At 50.4% G+C, this 20,628-nt stretch overlaps 1 protein-coding gene across 2 annotated transcripts; it reads left to right on the top strand.

Annotated features, from left to right (window-relative positions):
• The first annotated feature begins 12,707 nt into the window (after nt 1-12,707).
• Nucleotides 12,708-18,683, top strand: TMEM51 (transmembrane protein 51). Of its 2 annotated transcripts, none has more exons than XM_008053547.2 (2): nt 12,708-13,245; nt 18,206-18,683. In XM_008053547.2, the coding sequence occupies exons 1-2, from the start codon at nt 12,902-12,904 to the stop codon at nt 18,618-18,620; spliced, it is 759 nt and encodes a 252-aa protein (XP_008051738.1). In that variant the 5' UTR covers nt 12,708-12,901; the 3' UTR covers nt 18,621-18,683. The 2 variants fall into 2 exon arrangements, with proteins under 2 accessions (XP_008051738.1, XP_021565868.1); XM_021710193.1 differs by having other exon boundaries at nt 12,714-13,245; nt 18,210-18,683.
• Nucleotides 18,684-20,628: the final 1,945 nt, after the last annotated feature.

The raw sequence follows: 20,628 nt of genomic DNA, 5'->3' as shown, positions 1-20,628 counted from the left end.
TGGCGAGGAGTGGCCACTGCCCTCCAGTCTGGGCGACAGAGAGACTCCAACTCAAAAAAAATAAAATAAAGCACAAAAATTAGCCAGGCGTGGTGGTGCACACCTGTAGTTCCAGCTACTTGGAAGGCTGAAGCTGGAGGATGGCTTGAGCCCAGAAGTTCAATGCTGTGGTGAGCTGTGATCATGCCACTGCGCTCTAACCCGGGTGACAGAGTGAGACCCTGACTCAAAAAATTTAAAAAAAAAGAGAGAGAAGATTAGGACACAGAGGGACAGCCATGGCAGGATGCAGGAAAAAGGCAGTGTCTACAGGCCCAGGAGACAGGCCTCTAAGGAACCAGTTCTGCTCAGAAGGCCCCAGCCTTGATCTCATACTTCAGCCTCCAGCACTGAGAAAACACATTTCTGTTGAGTCCCTGCCTGTGATGCTGGTGACCGCAGCCCCAGTGAACCCTCACTGGACCTTCCAGGGGCCGGTCTTCAGGGCTAGCCAGACCCAGGTTTACACTCTTCATTCTCCGTGTTACTGCAGGTCCTTAATCCCCGTCCCTCTCCTGCGGGCCACCCCATCTTAACCTTCATTCCAGTTTTATGATTAAACATCTCAGCGTCAATTATTTACAACACAGCCAGATGCGTATCAGCGTTGCAGGGACTGAGTGACTCACACGGGGAGTTGGTTTCTATGAAGGGAAAACGACTCTGAGGAAGAGGAATTTTACCTCCTGACCCAGGGGAGGGTTTCTACCTGGCAGGCCATGGAGACAGCTCTCTCCATGGAAGTCGGGGCACTGGGAGGCACTGGGTGGTGGGGTGTGCTGGCTCTGGTGTTGGTGTCTAGCTTGAATCTCTGTTATGCCCACTCGCTGTATGACTTCAAGCAAGTTGCTTAACTTCTCTGAACGTCATGCTTCTCATCTGTGAAGTGGGGCTGAAACTTTGTTACGAGGCTCTTGGGAAATTTAAACAGGACAATAAATAATAAGTAGTAAACTAAAATATTATTATATTAGGTTTATTCATAAATGTGTGCAAAAATTAATAAATGAATGTACATATAAATTATTAATAAGTGAATATTTAAAATATAAATGAAATAAAAACAATAAGGTAGAATGATACATAAAATTAATCATAATAATAAGTAATCAATAACAATAACTGCATAGAAAGTACCCAGCACTTAGGAAAATGTTCAGCATTGTTGCTACGAGTCCAAAATGGAACCACTGGGAGAAGAACCAAGTGTGACAAGTGACTTTGTAAAACTCAGAGGCAGGAAGGAGACTCAGAGTTCCAGGAAGCAGCTCTGGCTAAGATGCTTCAAGTAGGACCCTCAGGTGTGAGGTGAGGAGGGGGCGGGGAGGGCTGGGCAGACTCTGTGGGACCCCAGGGAGCCTTGGCAGCGGGTTTGGGAACCGGTTCTGAGAGACAGCATTGCCGCGGCTAAAAAAGAAATGTCCAGATATGGGCAGGACACACTTTCCCCAGCCGGATCCTAATCTCCAGATCAGGCTGGTCTAATAAAAGGCTGGAGACAGAGGCTGCCTCTGCGGGACTCAGCCTCACGTGTCTCTGGTTTTGGTTTCAACGCCCTCACGTCATGAGCCCTTAAAATCAACTTCAGCTTGCTCTGACATCAGGACTTTGGAGCTGTGTTCTCGGGCGCCCAGAAAGGGGGTACCTGCCGACTCAGGCCCCACAATGCCCTTATCGTGGCTTATTGTCCCAGTGAAGTTGGAACAAGCACACACTTGGCTCATGGGTGGAATCCTGGGTTAAAATGCAAACCCGATTGGGCAGGGCTACCTTGCCTGCTCGGGGAATGGGTGCAAACTCGGCCTAGGGATTGGTTTGATCAGGACTAACGAGCCCGGCCCCGTCACACCTGCGTTTGGGCCAGAAAACAGGGGCCTCTTCCAGGTGTGACAGGAGGGCTGCCTGTGTGCGCCTGCAGGGTCTGCTGTCACAGCCCCGGACATGGTGGCTGAAAGCAACGTGCGTCTGTCATCCTGCAGTTCTGGCGATCACAAGTCCAAGATCAGCCTCTCGGGCTAAGGTCAGAATGCCAGCAGGGCCGGTTCCTTGGGGGGGGGGGGGCTCCAGGCAGCATCCGTTCCCTGCCTCTCCTGGCCTCTAGAGGCTGCCTGCATCTTTGCCTTGGGACCCCTCTCCACCCCACTCCAGCCTCCTGCCTCCGCGAACCCATCTCCTCTTCCCCTTCTGACCTTTTCCTGCCAGCTCCTAAGGACACGTGTGATTAAAATGGACCTACCCAGATAATCCAGGGTCCTTCTCTCCACCTCAGGATCCTTAATCACACCTGAAAAGGCACTTCTACCATGCAAGGAAACAGTCACAGATCGCAGGGAGCAGGGCCCAGAGACTCTGAGGACCAGAATTCAGCCTGCCACACACCTGTCCCCAGGTTCCAGGAAACACGGGGTAAAGAGCCCTGAGCTGGACCCCTCTGGGCCTCCAGGAAGACGGGTGGCCCCCACCTACCTCTATCAGTCTGCAAATCATGACTAGCACGTTCAGGGTGGCTCTTCTCTGCCGGGCACTGGGTCAAGACCCTCATGTATAAACTCGTTGGTTTTTTTCGCTTTATGGTTTCGGAAACTGCCAAGAGGTGCCAGCCGGCCTCAGGGCCTTATTCTGTGATTCTCTCTGCTTAGAATGTTCTTCTCTCTCTCACGTCCTCCACATCTTTGCTCAAATATCACTTTCCTGGTGATCATGTGCCTGACCACCATTTGTAAAATCACTACCCCAGTCCATTGCGTCTTTTATTCTGCCATTCTGGAGAATTTACCCTGCTAGGCTGCTTGTCTGTGAGGGCTATGGGGACCAGGCCTTCTGTCTGCTTTGACCATCTCTCTGTCTCTCCCTAGTGGGTAAGCCACAGAAGTCGCCCGCCCAGCCCTATTGCTAGACTTTTGCTCGGCCTGCGGTTTTAAGAAACAAGCTGGGCTGAAAGACTGGCCACTCCCTGGGGACGAGGATGGTCTGAACAGAAGGCTTTGTGGACAGGGGCCACCACACACTATGCTGAGACTTTGGGCCAGTTTCTCAACCTGTCTGTGCCTCCGTGTGTTCCTGATAAAATAGACAGAGGTATAGCCGGGCTCGGTGGCTCAGCCTGTAATCCTGCGCCTTTGGGAGGCTGAGGTGAGTGGATTGCCTGAGCCCACGGGTTCGAGACCCGCCTGGGCAGCAAGACCTCATCTCTACAATAAATCAAAAAATCAGCCGGGCATGGTAGCGCATGCCTGTAATTCCAGCTACTTGGAAGGCTGAGGCGGAAGGATCGCCGGAGCCCAGCCGGTCGAGGCTGCGGTGGCCGAGCGGCCACTGCACTCCAGTCTGGGCAACAGAGTGAGACTCCAACTCAAAAAAAAAATAAATTGACAGAGGTGGGATAATAATAATACCTCCTTTATATGATTATGGAAAATAAATGAGCTAAGTCGCATAAAGCACCTAGTGTGTGTGTGCCCAGCCATAGTCAGTGTGTGCTGGGGAACGGGAAGATGAGTGCAGGGGCCAGCTGATGACCAGCACCCGTGCTTAGCCTTGTTTTTGCTGGGGTGGGGGGCCGTGGGCAGGCCAGAGCCTGGAGAAGGCTCACGGTGTCAGACTCACTTTGGGTTGACGATGACAGGCGGTCTGGCTTCTGCTCTGCGCTTCCCAATGCTGTCCTGGCAGAGGAAGACACAGAGATGTCACACTTCCTGAGAAATATTGAAGGTGACCGGGTCCCTGGTGCCAGCCTTCTAAATAAGGCAGCACGCCAGCCACCTGCTTGGAGGAAGACATTGTGTCTCAGCTCCTCAAGAAGAGATGCGTGGTTCATTAACCTGCTCCTTCTGTTTACAGCCCCTGGAGGCTTCAGAATGAACTTGTCTTCCTTAATTTCACCAACACTTGAACAGATTAGTGAGGAGCCTGGTGATGTCAGGCCTTATAAAATTCACTGACATCTTGTATTTGGAGTAGGGGAGGGAAGCTGCTTCTTTTCTCTGCAAGTCGTGGTATGTTCTGGAAGATGCCCACTTTCCCATCACTGTGGGATTCCTCAGGCTGAACCCTCCTCCTCAAATACCCCATAGCCTCATACTCCCCAGTCTCCACCCACGGGAAGTTCACTTACACCAGCTGGCCGTCGGCTGGCCTCCAACCACCAGGATGCAGACAGGGCTCTGACTGTGTGCTGGGCAAACACTAGGTGCTTTACACGATTTAACTCACTTATTCTACCCAGTGATTATATGAAGGAGGTACTGTTACCCCCACCTCTGTCCATTTTATCAGGAAAATATATAATATATATCAGGGCTGTAGAGCTGTTTGCCTGTCTTCCTTCTCCTGGCTCTCCTCACGTTGAATTCCTCACTCTTTGTAGGCCTGTCAGACATGCCCCATTTTAACAGTACTGCTTGGCATTTAAAAGCCTGGCTTTTAGAGGCAGGCATACCTTCTCCCTGCTTTGTACTAGCTGTGTGACCGTGGGAAGGTTAGTCTACCTCTCTGAACCTCAGTGTCCTTGCCTGGGAAATAGAACTCATAACTATGGAATGATTCCGCATGGAAGAGCACAGAGGACCTGGCCCAGAGTCGGCATGTGATAGACGCCTGCTCTTTCCCTGACTTTGACTTCTCTTCCGTGAGGAAGAGTCCCCTGTCTCCCTGCTGGACTGTAAAAGGCTGTCTCGTGCGTCCATGGGCCCCTGGCACACATGCAGCAGGGCCCGGGAATTGTTTGAGTCGCAATCTTCAAAAGTCATTTTAACAGAACTGTTCACCTGTCGCCCCTCACGCTGACATGATGAAATGCCTCTGGGACCCCGGAAACCCCAGGGTGACCCCCGGGGACTCAGCCTCGTAGGTGGACTTCAAAGTCGGATGGGTTTGATTGTGAGCTGTGTAACCTCGGGCGAGTGACATACCCTATCTGGAGGGTCAGCGAGTGTGAAAAGGGGCCTGATTCGGGCCAAGTGTCAGCTGCTGCTGGGACTGCACTGTGACTAGTATGGTGATGACGACCTGGCCTTCTTTTTCCCATCGCCCTCTCCAGCGAGGTGGCCCTCCCCTGCTCCCTTTCTGTCTCATTCACACATCGCTTTTTGTTTTTCCCAGGTGCACAATCTAAAAGATCCTGGGTGCTCGGCTGAAACAGGAGCCTGGCAGCCTTTGACCTTAGTCCGCAGGGAGGGGGCTGGCAGCTTGCTCGCATGGAACAGGAGCCAGGGCCTCGGTGGCTCAGGGTCTTTCTTCCCACCCCCACTGCTTGGGACTGGAGCTCGGTGATAAAAGTGGCCGAGGGCTGGCCCCTGGCCGAGAGCCCCGCTGAATTCCTCCTTTGTGCTGTGAATGTGGCACAGCCCGGTGTCTGCGCGCGGAACCAGGATCCCTTTCCCAGTTGTGGGGCTTGGCAGGAGGAGGTTGGCGTAGAGAATGGCCAAGGGGCCTCCTTGTCGCAGGGGCTGGTCGCGCTGCCAGTTGCCTCCCACGGACACCGGCTGGGCTGGGCACTGCTGGAACGCACCTTCCAGGGCCTCCACAGAGCTCAGCGGCCACGCAAGGGCCAGATCCCGGTTTCTAGGCTGTTCCGTGGGAGAAGGTTGGGCTGTCCACACCTCAGCCCTTTGCTCCGTGTCAGTCGGCCGGTGCACCTCTGCTTTGTGCTGTTCCATTTCGTATCTGTCGTTGTCTTTACAAGCGAGCTCACAAGACTCCATTCAGGTGTGGGCTAGCAGTAATGGACCCATGCAGGTCCCAGCCAGGTGGAGGCGGGCCCTCCTTCCCCGGGCTCGGCCCCTCCCTGAGGGTTCTGGCTGCTCAGGGGGAAGAACCCCTGCCCAGGCTGGGGAGCCTGGCTCAGGCTCCCACACCCTCCTGCTGACTTCTGCCCGAGAGGACCAGGGCCCCACGGAGACCTGCGGCCCCACCAGGGAATACTGATACAGTCACCTTCTCGGGTCACAAAGGAAATTGCTTTTATTCTGGGCACGTCTCCCATGCTGCCAGCGAACATTTGCATACGGACCCAAGATTTGGGCATCCAGGTCTTCCTGAAATTTATCTCTTCTTCGTCCTCACCCCTTCAGGGCCAACCTTGGACTGGGACTTTCCCCTCATTGACATGAGATGTGGGTTACACTTTTAAGCTTTCCAGAGAGTCACCTCTTTGCTCTATAAATATTTATTGAGTACCTAAGTTCCCGGTTTGCGGTCTGGGGGCTGGGCATACATCAAGGAACAAAGCCAACAAGAACCTTCTTTCAGAGAAATTTACACTCTGATGGGAAGACAGGAAGCCGATAAAAAAGCAGAAGTGAGATTATTATAGACTGTGATGCCCTGTCATCCATCCACAGGAAGGCATGTCATCAAGGAACCGAGCAGGGAGCTCCAGAGTAGATGTGTGAGGGAGAGGATATTTTATATAGGGTGGTATCTTACATAGGGTGGTCAGAGAGATCCTCACTGAGGAGGGTCAGGTGGAAGAGCATTTCCAAGCAGTGGGAACAGCAAATCCAAAGCCCTGTGGCAGGATGTGCTTGGTGTGACTGAGAAGCAGAGCAGAAGCCACTAAGGGTTGGTGATCCAGGAAGTATTAATAAGTTATGAGAAGCAAGAGCCCAGTCCAGTCTGGTGGGGCTTGAAGACTGTGGCAGAGAAGCTTGGATTCTATGCTAAGAGTCATAATAAAAAGACATAGATGGGTTTTTGGAAATTCTTTTTACAAACTATTTCAGCCGATCAAAAAAGGATGTATAAGATATATGTGCATTTTAAGGAATATGTACTAAGAAAACACCCATGAGCCTTGTACGCTTCTTCTCCCCAACACCATTCTTCCTTACTCTGGGAGGTGGCCATTATCCTCAGTTCTAGTTTATAATCTTTGCATTTCTTCCTAATATTACCGAAACAGAGTGACATGTGGCTTGGCCTTATCAGCTTTTGAATCAGTTTAAATGGGATCCCACCGTGTATGTCCTTGGCACTTGGCTTTTCTGTTCCACAGTTTTTGTCAGGATGTCCCTGTCGGTGCATGAAACTTCAGCTCCTTGTCACTGCCATGTGGCACTCCATGGGGACACAGCTATGGTTTTTCCTTCCTCCTGAGACATAACATTAGTTGATTCCCTAATGTTAAGCTAACCTTGCATTCTTGGGATAAACCCATCTTGATTGTGATGTGTTATATTTTTTATTCTATTTACTTATTTATTATATTTATTTGTTTGTTTTTTGACTTGGAGTCTTGCTTTGCCACCCAGGCTGGAGTGCAATGGTGTGATCACGGTTCACTGCAGCCTCAGACTCCTGTGGCAACTGGCCTCAGCCTCCCGAGTAGTTGGGACAACTGCACAGGTGTGCATCTCCAACCCAAGACAACTTTTTGACTTTTTGTAGAGATGGGGTCTCGCTATGTTGTCCAAACTGGTCTCGATCTCCTGGGCTCAAGCCACCCTCCCACCTTGGCCTTCCAAAGTGTGGAGCCACCACACCTGGCCTATTATCTTTTTTCAAACATGAATTCCATTTGCTGATACTTCAGGATGTTTGTCTCTGGGCTGGTGGGTCACCTAGCCCTGTCATTTTCCTTCCTTGCCCTGTCCTTTCCTGGTTTTGGTATCAAGGCTTTACACTCCTCATAAGTGATCTGGGAGTGTTTCTACTTGTTTTCTCTAAGATATTTCTCCATCTAAGATGGAGAAAACCATGGAAGGGTGTGATAAATGTTAGCTGCCATATTGTCATCCTTCTGCGACTTACATTTTTCGGTACGGAGTTTTATTTATTTATTTTTTTAGTAGATTTAGGAGGCACACATAGATTTGGTCACATGGCTGCACTGTATAGTGGCAAAGAAGTCTGGTCTTTCAGTGTCCCCACCATCCCCACCTGTGCACACCATACCCGACAGGGGATTTGTTGACCCTCCCCCTCCTCCCATTCTTGAGTCTCCAGTGTCCCTTATACAATTCTCCATGCCTTTGCAGTTCCTTAGTTTAGCTCCTACTTGTAAGTGAGAACATGTGGTGTTTGGTTTTCTGCTCCTGTGTTAGTTCACATAGGATGATGTTCTTCAGTTCCATCCAAGTTGCTGCAAAAGACGTAATTTCATTCTTTCTTATGACTGAATAGTATTCCATGGTGTATATACAAGGGGGGGGTCCCCCAAAGCCGGAATTATCTTTTAGAGGGCGGGCCCCTTGTAGGATAGGCTTCCTCCTCTAGATATGTGTTCTAGGAACCCATCAGCCTCAGTGTACTAGCTAGCGTTGTTGTAAGAGGCTGCGCTGAGGAAGAAATGTCCCAGGTTGTGGCAAACAGATGACAGGTTCTTCCACCATGATCACGCATCGGCCACACTGCACTGAGTGTTCAGCAGTTTTTGACCAAGAACAGCATGACCCCTTGCCCCACCCTCCCTATTCACTTGATCTCACCCCAAGCGATTTTTTGTTTGTTTGTTTCCCCGGATGAGAAAAGTCTTCAAAGGGAAACATTTTGCCAAGTGGAAAGGTGAAACCAAAAACGGCAGAAGCACTAAAAGGCATCAGAATGGATGAGTTCAAAAACGGTTTGAGCAGTGGAAAAAGTGTCTCGATGGGTGTATTGCACCAAATGGAGAGTACTTTGAAGGTGACAGGTTTAAACGTGGAAGAACAAATACACAATTTTTTAGAAACAAGTTCCATTTTGAGGGGTCCCCCCTCGTACATACCACATTTTCATCACCCACTGATCAAGTTAATGGGCATTTAGGTTGATTGCATATCTTGGCAATTGTGAACTGTGCTGAGATAAACATCCAAGTGCAGGTGTCTTTTCTGTGTAACGTTTGGTACAGAATTTTGACTTCGTTACCACCTGTCTTGCATGTATACCTCCTCCAATCTCCACCCTTCCCCCCGCAAAAAAACACATGCCTCCCCTGTGTGCACCTCAAGTCGAAAAGCTCACAGCTTACTTAGAAAGCTGCATCTCTGTGGTCTTTTTCTAGGTGAATCCTTAACTCAAGAGTCTAGCATGCAGAGTTTGCTTTCAGGCCTGCCCGAGCCTCCCCAGGCAACGACTGGTAGGTACCTCTGTAACTGGCTAACAATTTTCTTAAAAACTCAGATATAGGGTCACACACTTATCTCTTAGGGCTTTCTCGAACATGAACAGTGATGGGTCTAGGGTCTAGGAGTCTAGGGGTGAGTCTGGCAGAGCTGGAGCCCTGGGCTGCCTATCAAGACGCTCCATTTTCAGAATATGTTGGAAGGTGCATGGGCCACGTCCTCCAAGCACAAAATTAGCTTCTTTCCATATTTTCAAAAGGGAAAGAACACCATACTAAAAATAACTCGGGTGCTGTCCAGGGTCAACAAGCCCAAAACAGGATAAACAGCTGGCCAGATACGCTGCAAGGAGCTGGTTTCCACAGACCATGAGAGCTCATCAAGATCATGGTCTCCAAAGAGAGGGCTGACCCTCACGGATGAGCTTCAGCCACTGCTGGACACACAGCTCTGCCATGAACCCCAAAACTCAAAATCTTTATTATATGGAGCAGCACGGGGATGTCTGTGTTTTCCAATTCTTATTCTCCCAGTAAGAAAATGAAAATAAAATCCGGGTGTGGTGGCTCATCCCAACACTTTGGGACTCCGAGGAAAGAGGATTGCTTGAGGCCAGGAGTTCAAGACCATCCTGAGCAACATACCGAGACTTATCTCTACAAAAAAATTTTAAAATTAGCCAGGTGTAGTGGTGCACACCTGTAGTCCCAGCTTTTCAGGAGGCTGAGGCAGAAGGATTGCCTGAGCCCAGCAGTTCAAGGTTGTGGTGGCCGTGAACGTGCCACTGCACTCCAATCTGGGCGACAGAGTATGTATATAGTCTCTTTTTCATTTTAGCATAAATGCAGTAATCAAGGCTTTTCCCATATATACATCTGTATACAGCGAGCTTTCTACAAATTAGAATCACACTGAATATTCTGTTGTTTGATTCAGCAATGTATCATTGACTGCATTGAGACCATGATTGAGTGTATACACCACAATTCATTTAACCAGTTCTGGATTATTGGCTATTGAAGTTGCATCTAGCTTCTCGCCATTATAAGGCTGTGATGAATGTTTTATACATAACTCTTAGCAGTTGGAATTACACAGCCAAAGGGTATAAATATTTTTGAAACTTTGAATCCATCAATGCCAGAACATGCCATCTAAAAGTAAAATCATATGAAATTGCCCATCTCAGCACAGTTACCTGCACTGGGTATTTCCACTTGTTTTTAATCATTGACAGTTTAACACACTCCAAATGAATCCAGGCTGCTGTTGTTATCTCTGCCTATGACTCTCACCTGGTGCCCATCTTGTCCACGTCGGGATAAGGCAAAGCTTAAGCTTGGACTGAGAATGAACAAAGTGGGCGGGGCAGGGGCTCAAGGGGCCCAAATCGCTGGCTTGATAAACACACCTCAGCACCCTAGGCCCAAGGCCTGCCTGCCAGGCACTCGGTTGGTGCCCAGGTGGTCACTCTGTCATCACACCTGCTTGCAGCGCGAGCCCCTGGCCGTGCACTTCGTGCTCTCTGAGTCTGGCCTTGTCTTGGGTCCATTTGGCCAGCCCTGTGCATATCTGAGGCCACAGGGCCGCCATCCTTCCCTCTGCTGTCCACACGTGGTGCCATGAGAAGCAGGTGCCCTTTTGCACAGCACTCTTCCGAACTGCTCCTACCACAGCTGTCTGCAGGGGAGGGGGGCTCCATACGCAGTGCCCTGCCTACCACATGCATGCACATACGTACCTGTACACAGGCACACACGTGCACACATGCCCTCCCATGTGTGCAGAAACATGCATGCACAGGTGGGCATGCCCCCGTACACCTTGGTACTTCTTAACTCCTTCAAGAACAGAACCACTGCATTTGCACGCATGCGCCCACACAGTCCCAGGCATTCAGGGTGCAGGCCCTATGATGCCAGTGGGACTTCTCGCCCACAGAGAATTTCCGTCAGCCCCCAGTCCTGGGTGAGGACGCCCTGCTGTCTGATCCCACAACTCCTGGACTTCCTGCCCACTTTATTGTTGTCCCGTACGGATCGTTTCCCTGCCGGCCTGGAAGTCCCACGAAGCCTTCACTCTTGCCGGTGTTCAGCCAGGGCCTAACAGGCTACCTTGCAGGTAGTTGGGTGCACAGGAAATACTTGTTGAGTGGAAGAAAGAAGGAACGGACTTCAAGCTGATAGAGGATGTTGTCCCAAATATTTTTAGAGTGTCTCTTAACAAAGTGGCCAGTTTCAGGTTAAGCTCATGGTTTGCCAAGAAAATATCTTCGCAGCATCGGATTTCAAGCAGCCTGGTTAGCCTCCTTTCGGAAAGATTGGAAAGAATGCAGAATTGGAAACAGGAGCCTGCCCAGCTAAACAGCCTGTAAATTGTCCTGTTTTGCAAAAGTTCCTGTCAGCCATAACTTACTGGGGAGTAGTTTAGAAAGGCACATTGCTTGTTCCTCCTCCTGGGTCCCTGAGAGTGTTCTAGCCTGAAGCTTTCGGGGGACTTGCTTCTCTGGCCCACACTCAGCCGAGAAATGGTTGTGGAATGCCCAGGCTGCTGGCTGCTCCCTTCAGCACAGGGCCTCCAAGTGCTTCATGGGAAGAGGGTGTTTTGCCCAGCTTGGCACAGGAGCTAAGATGAAGAATGTGCCAGCTTCTGCCTCCCTAAAGAAAAGGACAACTCGGCCGGGCACAGTGGCTCACACCTATAACCCCAGCCCTTTGGGAGGCCAAGGAGAGAGGATCGCTTGAGCCTAGGAGTTCAAGACCAGCCAGAACAACATAGCAAGACCTCAGCTCTACAAAAAGGAGAAAGAAAAGGAAACTCATATACCTGAAATGAAGCTTGCCTCACTGGGCGGCTTGCTGTGACCGCTGTTTGTTTTACCCAACGTTGACATTTTTTCCTCCATGCTGTGTGCTGACCTCAGAGATGATGACAAGGTCACGGGCAGGGAGAGGCTTGCCACAGTAGTTGCTGGGGCCTTTGGGAAGCCCCCGGAGGAGACACCTGAGCTGGAGGGATCAGAGAACTGCTGGAGTTCTGGACGGGGGCGTGCCCAGAAAGGCGGGGTGAGAGATGGCATGGGAGAGGTGGGGGCCGGCTTCAGGCCCCCGTGGGCAGCACTCTAAAATGCTGAATTTCCTTGTGCAGGAAATGGGGAGCCATTGAGGGTGGTGAACAGAACACAGTAGGCTGTCTGGCCTGGGATGTACCATTGGCTGGCGCCCGTCACCCAGCCAGGTCTGTCACAACTACACGGGACAAGATTCACTCGTGCGTCGCCCCCTCTCCTGGCTGTCCAGGCAGAGTTGAGCCTTGACTGCCCTTCATCAAATTCCACAGCGTGTTTTAATGACCTGAGCTCTGACCTCTCGGCCTCCTACAGGGGAAGGGCTGGCTTCTCCTTTGGTGGGGGAGGTGGCGGTGGGCGGGCTCCCCTCCCCTCTGCAGACTCACCCGAGGAGGGAACACATAAGACATCTGGAACGCATCAGAGGCAGGCCCGTGCGAGCCGCGGAGGCTGCTTCTTAACCCCTTCCAGGACAGAGCTTTTGCACTCTCAAATGCGCCTGCAACGGGACTGATTTTTCTCCCTGCTTCTTTCAGACACTCCACTGCAGCCATCCAGACCCTCCACTGCAGTCGTCCACGTGGGATGCCTCCCGTGTGCTTGGAACCATCCCCGGAGAGTTCACCTGATGTCTCCTTAATGTGATGCTAGAGATTTTGCTGAGCGCATTTAAGGGTTTTCGGTGGCTGCTGCTACTTTTTGTTTATTTATTTTCTTTCTCTGAGCCGGGCCTCGCCCTCCTCCCGCTGACATGATGGCCCAGTCCAAGGCCAACGGCTCGCACTATGCGCTGACCGCCATCGGCCTGGGGATGCTGGTCCTCGGGGTCATCATGGCCATGTGGAACCTGGTGCCGGGCTTCAGTGGTGCCGAGAAGCCGATGGCTCAGGGCAACAACAAGACCGAGGTGGGCAGTGGCATCCTCAAGAGCAAGACCTTCTCTGTGGCCTATGTGCTGGTCGGGGCCGGGGTGATGCTGCTGCTACTTTCCATCTGCCTGAGCATCCGGGACAAGAGGAAGCAGCGGCAAGGCGAAGAGATGGCACACATTCAGCACCCGGCGGGCGCTGGGTCCCATGCCCAGGAGGAGGACAGGTGAGGACGGAGGGGTCCCCGCTGCAGATCAGGGCTGGGCACACGCATGCACGCTCACATCCTTCAATGGTGGAAACACTCAAGTCCACAAGGCTTCACCCGCCCGTTTCTTCCATGACGGCTCTTGATGCCATTTCTCGTGTTACAAATAATTCTATACTTCTCTACCTGCTTCCCAAATAATGTGGTGTACATGGATTATAGGTGTACCAAGACTTTGACACCCCAGGGAAACTGACCAGGACCTGGGGTTCCCCCCCTCTACCCTGAGTACTGGTCTTTTCACCCCAGCATGCTGTGTGTACACGCTTTGATTAGAAAAGGCTGGGAAGGCCGGGCTCAGTGGCTCACCCTGTAATCCCAGCACTTTGGGAGGCCGAGGTGAGTGGATTGCCTGAGCCCGCGGGTTCGAGACCCACCTACCTGGGCAACTTGACGAGACCTCATCTCTACAATAAATCAAAAATTAGCTGGGCGTGGTAACGCACACCTGTAGTTCCAGCTACTTGGAAGGCTGAGACGGAAGGATTGCCGAAGCCCAGCTGGTCGAGGCTGCGGTGGCCGGGAGCGGCCACTGCACTCCAGTCTGGGTGACTGAGTGAGATTCCAACTCAAAAAAAAAGAAAGAAAAGGCTGGGAAGCAGTATGCTATTTGACCAAAAATGCCACAAGCAAATTTAAAATATAAGTGATAAATTGGGGAATGTATGACTAAGGTTAATAGCCCTATTATAAAAAGACCCCTTGCAGTCCAGGCATGTTGGCTCATGCTTGTAATCCCAGTGCTTTGGGAGGCCAAGGCAAGAGGATCACTTGAGGCCAGGAACTCAAGACCAGCCTGGGCAACTGGCAAGACTCTGTCTCTATTTTAAAAAAAGAACTAGCCAGGTGCGTGATGCATGCTTGTGGTTCCAACTACTCGAGGCAGGAGAATTGCTTGAGCCCAGTGAGCTAAAGACTATTTATAATGAATATGAAAGATGAACACACCTGTAATAAAATGGACAAAAGTTAGAAGGAGCATTTCATAGGTGTTAAACCTCATCAGTCATGAAGTGCAACAAAAAAAAAAATGTTATGTCTTTGCCTGTCATATTGGCCCAGATAGGCACTCCTAGCATTGCTGAGTTGTGGGGAAGATGGGTTGCTGAGGGAGTGGTGATTGGTAGAACCTTTCTGAACAGTTTCTCCGTGAGGGGCAGTATTGAAGATGTGTGTTCCTATCGCTTCTTTTCCTGAGAGTTAATCCTTGGGGGACAATCACATAAGTGCGGAGGAGTTCATACCAGTACTGTACAAGGGGGGACCCTAGAAAAAATAGAATTTGTTTATTAAGCATTGTGTATTTATTCTTCATGTTTAAACTTCAGTCGCCTTTAAAGTATTCTCTGTTTTGATGTAATACACCTATGGAGACGCTTTTTCCACTGCTCAAAACAGTGTTTGAACTCTTCGATTTTGATGCCTTTTAGTACTTCCGCCATTAAAAAATTATTTATTTATACCTCTTCCACATCATCAAAACGCTTCCATGTGAGGACTTTTTTCATCCAGGGAAACAAAAAAGAAGTTGTTCGCGGTGAGATCGGGTGAATAGGGAGGGTAGGGCACGGAGGTCATATGCCGTTTTTGGTCAAAAACTGCTAAACACTCAGTATGCTGTGGGTGGGTACACTCAGAAATCACCCCCCATGAAATGGGCAAACATGTCTAAAGAATCTCCAAAAAAAATTCACTGAAGCCAAACACAGCCTCTCACAACAACACTAACTGGTACACCAATGCCAATGGCTTCCTAGAGCACCTACCTAGAGGGGGAAGCCTGTACTACAAAAAATATTTCCAGTCTTTTTTGGGTTCCTCCTCATATCTTTATCAGATCATTGCGTAGAATAGCAAAAACATGGAACCAACCTAAATATCGAGTTACCGAGTTGTTGTGACGTGCCCATTGATTCAATGGCATTCTATGCGACCATTGCTGGTCCATATTTGTCGATGTGGAACCATGACCACAGCATTGGGAAAAGGACGTGAAAACACAGCATCTTTGGTAAAGTCTAATCACACCGAATGTTGTGGCTGTAGGTTAGAGACAGATTGGAAAGGTATGCACCAGAATGTTAACAGTGATCTGCCTCTGGGTGGAAGGATCTGGGTGTTTTTATTTACTTCATTTAGACTTTTTTCTGTATTGTTTGAATTTTCTGCAAACATTTCTTATCTTTATATAGCTGGAAGGGAGTTGCTTTTATTCTGGAAAAGTTAAACTCATTTTTGAGAATAAAAGATATTACATGATGTATTAGTCAGGGTTCTGCAGAGAAACAGAACCAGTAGGATGTCCATATTCAAAAGGAGATTTTTTAAAATTTTTTTTAAATTTTTTTTTTAGTTGAAGTCTCACTGTTGCCCAGACTGGGGTGCAGTGGCCACTCCCGGCCACCACAGCCTCGACCTGCTGGGCTCCGGCGATCCTTCCACCTCAGCCTTCCAAGTAGCTGGAACTACAGGCGCACGCTACCACGCCTGGCTAATGTTTTTGATTTATTGTAGAGATGAGGTCTCGCCTGCCCAGGCAGGTCTCGAACCCGCGGGCTCAGGCAATCCACTCACCTCAGCCTCCCAAAAGCGTGGGATTACAGGCTGAGCCACCGAGCACGGCCAAAAGGAGATTTATTATGAGAAATTGGTTTATGGAATTTTGGAGGCCAAAAAGTCCAGTCTGCCTTCTGCAAGCTGGAGACCCAGGGAAGCTGGGGGTGTCATTCAGTCTGAGTCTGGAAGCCTGACAATCAGGGGAGATGATGATGTAAATCCCAGTCTGAGGGTGGGAGAGAATGAGATGAGATGTCTCAGCTCAGCAGGGAGGCAGGAAAACAAATTCCTCCCTGACTCCTGGTCTAGTCAGGCCCTCCACAGGTTGGATGCTGCCAGCTACACTGGAGACTGGGATATACCTTATGAGCCCACTGAGTCAAATGCTAGACTCTCCCAGAAACACCGTCCCAGGCACATCCAGTAACAATGTTTAATCTGGGCAACCCATGGACACATAACATCACGTATGCTTATTCTAAAAAATGTAGGAAATACAGAAAAGACCAAAGAAGGAAAATCCACCCCCATAACTACCCACCCTAGCCACACAAGTCTATTCCTAATACAAGATTAGAGGAAACCAAAGCAAACGGTGAGGTTTCTGATGTTGGCCATGATCACCCCACAGGTTCAAATGGAGGGTCTATGTCAGTGTATATGACTATTGGTGTTACTCCCTACAAATGAGTTTTTAGGAAGCTCCTGCCTTTTTGGTTTTCTCTTTTAATAATCAAAGGAGAATAAGGTTGAGGACCTGATCTTTTTTTTTTTTTTTTAAATCGGAGTCTCACTCTGTCACCCAGGCTGTGCAGTGGCACGCTCATGGCTGCTGCAACCTCAACCTACTGGGCTCAGGTGATCCTTCCAAGTAGCTGGAACTACAGGCACGTGCCACCACGCCTGGCTAATTTTTTGATTTATTGTAGAGATGGGGTCTCGCCAAGTTGCCCAGGCTGGTCTTGAACCCATGGGCTCAGTCAATCCTCTCACCTTGGCCTCCCAAAGTGCTGGGATTATAGCCGTGAACCACCATGCCCAGCCGAGGACCTGATCTTTTTAATTCTCAGGATGAACCTGGAAAATAAAATTATAGAATAATTTGAGCTACACTTAAATATTCTATTTCAAATATTTCTTCTCTGCCTTGCTTCAAGTTGGTGGCTATTTCTTTTCTTTTCTTTTTTTGAGTTGGAGTCTCACTCTGTCACCCAGGCTGGAGTGCAGTGGCCGCTCCCAGCCACTGCAGCCTGACCTGCCAAGTTGCCCAGGCAGGTCTCAAACTCGCGGGCTCAGGCAATCCACTCACCTCGGCCTCCCAAAGCACTGGAATTACAGGCTGAGCCACCGAGCCCAGCCGTTGGTGGCTATTTCTAAATTCCTGTGTTGCTTTTAGCCAGAGGACCCAGCTAGGCATTGAAACAACCCTCCGACCCCAGCATATTGTTAAGTGGGAAAGGCTTGTAGGCAAAGGAGGTCTAACACCTGGGTAACATGGTATAAGAGTTGAAAATGTGGCGTGCACTTTCCACTCTCCCATTTCCTGAAGGGCTGATCAAGTTGTTTAACTTTGATGTCTCAGTTTTCCCATCCATAAAATAGGTATAATAATAATACTGCCAGGCATGGTGGCTCATGCCTATAATCCTAGCACTTTGGAAGGCTGAGATGAGAGAATTGCCTGAGCCCACAGGCTTGAGACCAGTCTGGGCAACTTGGCAAGACCTCATCTCTACAATAAATCAAAAAAAGTATCCAGATGTTGTAGCGCATGCCTGTAGTTCCAGCTACTTGGAAGGCTGAGGTGGAAGGATGGCCTGAGCCCAGCAGGTCGAGGCTGCGGTGGCCGTGAGCATGTCGCTGCACTCCAGCCTGCACTCCAACTCAAAAAATAATAATAATAATCAGCTCAGTGTTGTTAGGAACATGACATTGGTTCACCTGGGTTAAAGTACTTAGAAGAGTACCCAATACATAGCAAACATTTGAGGTGTTCACTTTTGCTACTTTTTTTTTTTTTTTTTTAGTTGGAGTCTCACTCTTGTCACCCAGGCAGGAGTACAGTGACACGCTCCTGGCCACCGCAGCCTCGACCTGCTGGGCTCAAGCGATCCTTCCACCTCAGCCTTCCAAGTAGCTGGAACTACAGATGCATGCCACCATGTCCGGCTAGTTTTTGTGATTTGTTGTAGAGACGAGGTCTCGCCAAGTTGCCCGGGCTGGTCTCGAACGGATCCACCTGTTGTTTACAAGGCTGGTGTGGGTGGCCCAGGGCCCACATGAGATAGGGGTCCATCTCTTCGGGATTCTGAATGGCTTGAGTGCTGCTAACACTCTCGTGTCTGTCTTTGTCACCCTGCAGCCAGGAGGAGGAGGAAGAGGAGGAGGTCGCCTCAAGGTACTATGTCCCCAGCTATGAGGAAGTGATGAACACGCACTACTCAGAAGCGAGGGAGACAGAGCCGAACCCGAGGCTAAGCATCTCTCTCCCCTCCTATGAGTCGTTGACGGGGCTCGACGAGACGACCCCCACGACCACCAGGGCCGACGTGGAGACCAGCCCGGGGAACCCACCGGACAGGCAGAACTCTAAGCTGGCCAAGCGCCTGAAACCGCTGAAAGTCCGAAGGATTAAATCCGAAAAGCTTCACCTCAAAGACTTTCGGATCGACCTGCCGGACAAAAACGTCCCTCCTCCCTCCATTGAGCCTTTGACGCCTCCACCGCAGTACGACGAGGTCCAGGAGAAGGTCCCCGACGCCCGGCCACCCGACTGAGCGGCCCCTCCCCAGTCACGGTCCCTCCCGACCCACACCCTCCGCACCGACAGGTCACAACGAAGCCACCCTAGCCATGGTTGAGCGGTGGAGGGGCCACGAGTGCACGACGCCATTTGGATGGGGTAGGGGTGGGATGCTCTGCAGCAGGAGCGACTCTGATGCCCACGAGGCCGTGTGAAGCGGGTTCGTCGCAGGAGAGGCCGCCTTGGAGCTGGTGATTCTGTGGGCCACGTCAGGTCGGCATCCCCATCCTCCTTCCTCCGCTCCGAATCGCGGGTGACACGCTCTTCTTTCCAGCTGGTGGCTGGTCTAGATTGTGGCCGTTTCGTTTTGCTTCCACTAGGACTGTTTTGTGTCAAATAGAAAACACATTTTGTGTCGGCCTTCTTCACTGGAGTCCTGAGCTGTGGGTGGAAAATAAGACTCTGCCTTGTAGACAGGTCATGGGAATGTTTTGCGAATTCAGTGGGGAGACCCAGGCGGTGGCTCTCTCGGGTCCCCTGATGCTGTCGGTTCCTTGAGGGCCTTGGGCCTGATGAATTCGGCACGTGATGCGTCAGATAATTATCTTCACTGGTTCACTTTTCTAGTCTCTTCTGTGTCACAGCCAAACATGGAAAACTGTAGGAGATGTTCTGTTCCTTCTGAAATGCTGTGCAACTGAGCTTTTTATAATAAAACGTTTTGTAATACATCTGGGTGTTGAGTTATTTTAGTGGATCTTCCAATACTGACTCGCTTAGGGCAAAATATGAATAGTAATGGCCGATAGCTACTGAACACTTAATACCTGCCGGTGCTGTGCTCAGCTATTCACCTCTTATCCCATCTTGGCAATAGCCCAGTCTGCTATTACTGCCACTGGAACTTACTCATGGGGGCTTTAGGTTAATGAAAGCACCCCATGTCACACTGCTTCTAAGTGGCAAAGCTGGGATGTGAGCTCAGGCCGTCAGGCTCCAAGGCCTGAGTTCTTAAATCACCGTGAAGATGAGTGTAAAGAGCTTTTCCAGACTTTGAATGAGAACTCACACATCTCAGGGGCTGCCCCCGTCAGCCATGTGCCCCATAGAAAGGTCTGGTGGTTTAAACAACAGCGCTCTGCTTGTCTACGCATCCTTCCGATATCCCTTTCCTGAGCACTGGCTCAGGAGGGAGCTCGGCACAGCCTGTCATCTGCCCCAGCACCGACGGGCTGTATGAGCGTGTGGAATGGGTGAGCATGTCCTCCTGGAGGGGAAAGTGATTCCCTGCAGCCCAGAAAAGCAGTGCAACTAGTGAAAAGAGCCCCGGGGACCGCACAGGTTGGACAGAGGGGAACGGAGACCTCTGTGGTCAGGGTCTCGACCACAGAGCAGGCACTTGGAAAGACAGATCCAAGTCCAAAGGGCATTTGGTGAGCATGCGGCAGGCCCGCCATGAGTCTGTGTGACCTGGAATCTGGCTGGAAAAGCAATTCTCAGGCCCCGGTATTTCCTAACAAGGAAGGGATGGCAGTTAGGAAGCGAATCACCATCTTATCTCAGGATTGGCAGTGGTGCCGAAGTTCCAAACTTTCACTTTCCTTATGCAAATGCATTATATGAAGTGGAGAACCGGGACTGGCTTCGTGGCAGGGAACACCCTGAGGCCTGGGCTGTTCCCCAGTGTGTCTCACTCCCCATGCTTCTTCCCGGCTAGATGGTAAACGGGAGGAAAAATAAAAATAAAAGGGGAAGGGCAAGGTCCTGTACGAGATGAGAAGCGACTTTCCAGAAGGCTCTGAAGCTGACTTCTATCGGGCAACTTTCAGGGTGTCTGTCTAGTCTAGATCCTCCATGGATGAGAGTTGGGACTTGTAGTGGGCAGAATGGTGGGCCCCAAAGATATCAGCCCCTAATCCCTAGAACAAGTGAATACCACTTTACACGGTCAGGTTTTTGCAGGTGTGAATTAAAAGTGGAGATTGGCCGGGCTCAGTGGTTCAGCCTGTAATCCCAGCACTTTGGGAGGCCGAGGCGAGTGG

Source organism: Carlito syrichta, unplaced genomic scaffold (assembly GCF_000164805.1).
Source record: "Carlito syrichta isolate Samal-C Ts95f unplaced genomic scaffold, Tarsius_syrichta-2.0.1 Scaffold288275, whole genome shotgun sequence".
NCBI classification, from domain to species: Eukaryota; Metazoa; Chordata; class Mammalia; order Primates; family Tarsiidae; genus Carlito; species Carlito syrichta.
Note: the sequence above shows the minus strand (reverse complement) of the source record. Positions and strands in the feature narration are given on the sequence as shown.